Here is a 2,465-nt window from a genome sequence, read left to right as displayed (position 1 = left end):
AATAAAAAAAAAAAAAAAAAAGCCTAGAAAATTGTCTCCAGCCAACTGCAGAAATGAATGAGCAGAACGTCTGTGACACGGCCTCCGATCTCGTCACCGGTGGTTTGGATGCATCCGGGCATGTTGCACGAGGGGGGAGAGAGAATTTCTGACAAGTGAGGTTTATTTTCCTTTCCTTTCTCCCCGTTTTTTTACCAAGTGTGAGAAATCCGCTGCTCCCACCGCCTAACCCTTGGCCCTCTGTAAACCACATGTAGTGCATAATTACAAAAGGAACACGCTGCAAGGACAAAAGTAACAAGTTCTGTAGGTTTTTTCTTTACAAAAAAAGCTATCGTGACGTTTTCTTAAGGCAACCCTTTGTGTTAAGGCAGTCACTTCTGATGAAACAAGAGCTTCTTGATATTCCCGTTGGAGTATTTTGGTATCTGATTGCTGATGATTTCTGCCAACATCTCTGGGAACTCAATACTCATGGATTTATCCAAAAATGTCTGGAAGCAAAAGCTCAGAAGATTCTCAACCACCTGCGAGTGACAAAGCAAAAGCATTAAGAATTACTGTCATGGCAAGACACAAGGAGTTACTCACCAGCACCCTCCTCCTGGTGAAGCCCTGCCCTGCTGCCAGGCCCCTCCTGACATTTGTCCCTTTAAATAAAAGGACAGATACTGTCACACCCCCAAAGGGATTTCTCTGGAAGGTCTGCAGCAATCATTTGAGAACTTACATCATGCATAGAGTCCAACAGCTTAGTCAGTTGATAAAATCGCTGCCAGTTCTGGCTCGAGTTCCCTTCTCTCTTCACTATGGCCTTTCCCAGCTCTTTAATGTACGTCATACGAATTTCTTCAAACAAAGATTGACTCTTCAGGCCTTCCTTGGGAACTGCAACACGGATACAAACCTTTAAGTCATTATACGTCGAAGAACTGGGTCGTTATTTAAGTTCTCTTACATTAGTTATGCAAAAATGACCAAAAGAAAAGGATTTGGACTTAAAGAAATGGAAGCTGAGAGACAAGGCTAGAGAGTGGAAACCGAGAGAGATGACTAGTTGAAGAAATAGCAGAGGACTGCTGGCAAAATAAAAATAAAACACCCCAAAGGTACCCAAGAGGAAATAGAGGGAAGGGATCCAGACCACGGAGGCAACAGCACTAAGTCCTTCAAGTGCCTTTCTGAGGCATCACCAGGGCTGGAGCTCCCGCATTCTCAGTGTCTGGGGAAATGTGACATTGGAAAGACTCCGTAAAAACTCCGTGTGCTGAGGGAAGAGCAAGGGCAGGGTCACAGGGTGGCTTGGCTCAGAAGGGATCTTGAAAGATCATCTAGTTCCAAGCCTCCTGACATGGATCGAATAACGTGTCTGAGCAAGGCAGTAACGGAGAGACTGGACAACAAACTGGTCCCCCCAGCCAGGGAGGATTCGGGTCTCAGCAGAGCTACTTGGAACAGGGATGGGACACATCAGTAAGGCCGGGCAGACGAGGACCTCTGGATTAGAAACCCCAAGTATGGGGCCCGAGGCTGTATTCGGCCTCAAATCCTGTGCCTACTCCAAGAACTAGTTCAACCAGTCAGGACCAATCAAGCATATGGACTCTGGTGGTCCTTAAGAAGCTTGATTTGAAGCCTTTGATTACCTTGGTGAAGTGAATGGAAAGAGCTGAAGACAGAGAAGAGAGAGTTGAGACAAAGCTGACTGAAAGCGAGAGGGGAGGAAAGAGGCTGCTAAAACACACTTCCTTCCTCAAAAAATCCAACCCTCGCTACCCCATCAGCATCTGTGAGATGTGGAAGCATCTTGTCTCCCTTGTCTACAGAGGAGATGACAACATGTCAACTGTTGCTTCAGTGATTTGAATGGAAAAGGTCTGTGAGCTACATCTATGTGTGAGCTACGTGTCTGGACCCGCACGGGATTCCTGTCTTACTCCTCCTCCTCTTCTCTTGGAAAACTTACACAGAAACACAATAAACATAAATCAAGATTGTGAAGTCACGGATTAAAAAGCTGTATGAATTTCAGCTATTCAATTCGCAGAAGTTCCACAATGTTCCACTCACACAATGTACGTACTCGAGAAGAACTATGCAAAGAAATTGTGACTAGAACAAAGAGGCCTTCTGCTGGCTAACACCACTGCCTGCACACTTCACTCGTGAACCGGCTTCATTCTACGAGCGTTGCCTCTTCTCACCATTTCCTTTAAGGAAATTTCCCATTCCTCCAAGGAAAGTTGGCCTACGCCACGTCCAGAACACTTGAGGAATTTTCAGAAGACATTTCAGAAACTGCTTTAGATCTGCAGTTTTGGGGAAGTTTCAAGTTCCTACAAAGCCCCCGGCAGTGTGGAGCTGAAAGATTCCTCTGAAAAGAGCCCTTGTCCCGGTTCTGGCCTTGGCAGGCGAGGCTGTGCTGGTCCTTGCCAGGCTGCTCAGGAGCTGGTCATGGGAGGGCA

The 2,465-nt window shown here is 46.3% G+C and overlaps 1 protein-coding gene across 1 annotated transcript in view; it reads right to left on the bottom strand.

Moving 5' to 3' along the window:
• Nucleotides 1-374: 374 nt before the first annotated feature.
• The window catches only part of NR3C1 (nuclear receptor subfamily 3, group C, member 1 (glucocorticoid receptor)), a 64,134-nt gene continuing 62,043 nt past the window's right edge, over nucleotides 375-2,465 (bottom strand). Inside the window, exons 7-8 of the mRNA XM_010144895.1 lie at nucleotides 731-888; nucleotides 375-527 (exon numbers count right to left, since the gene is read on the bottom strand). Coding sequence (XP_010143197.1) covers nucleotides 375-527; nucleotides 731-888 — 311 coding nt within the window. The remainder of the gene's footprint in view (nucleotides 528-730; nucleotides 889-2,465) is intronic.

This window comes from Buceros rhinoceros, unplaced genomic scaffold (genome assembly GCF_000710305.1).
Source record: "Buceros rhinoceros silvestris isolate BGI_N320 unplaced genomic scaffold, ASM71030v1 scaffold5941, whole genome shotgun sequence".
Lineage (NCBI taxonomy): Eukaryota > Metazoa > Chordata > Aves > Bucerotiformes > Bucerotidae > Buceros > Buceros rhinoceros.
Note: the sequence above shows the minus strand (reverse complement) of the source record. Positions and strands in the feature narration are given on the sequence as shown.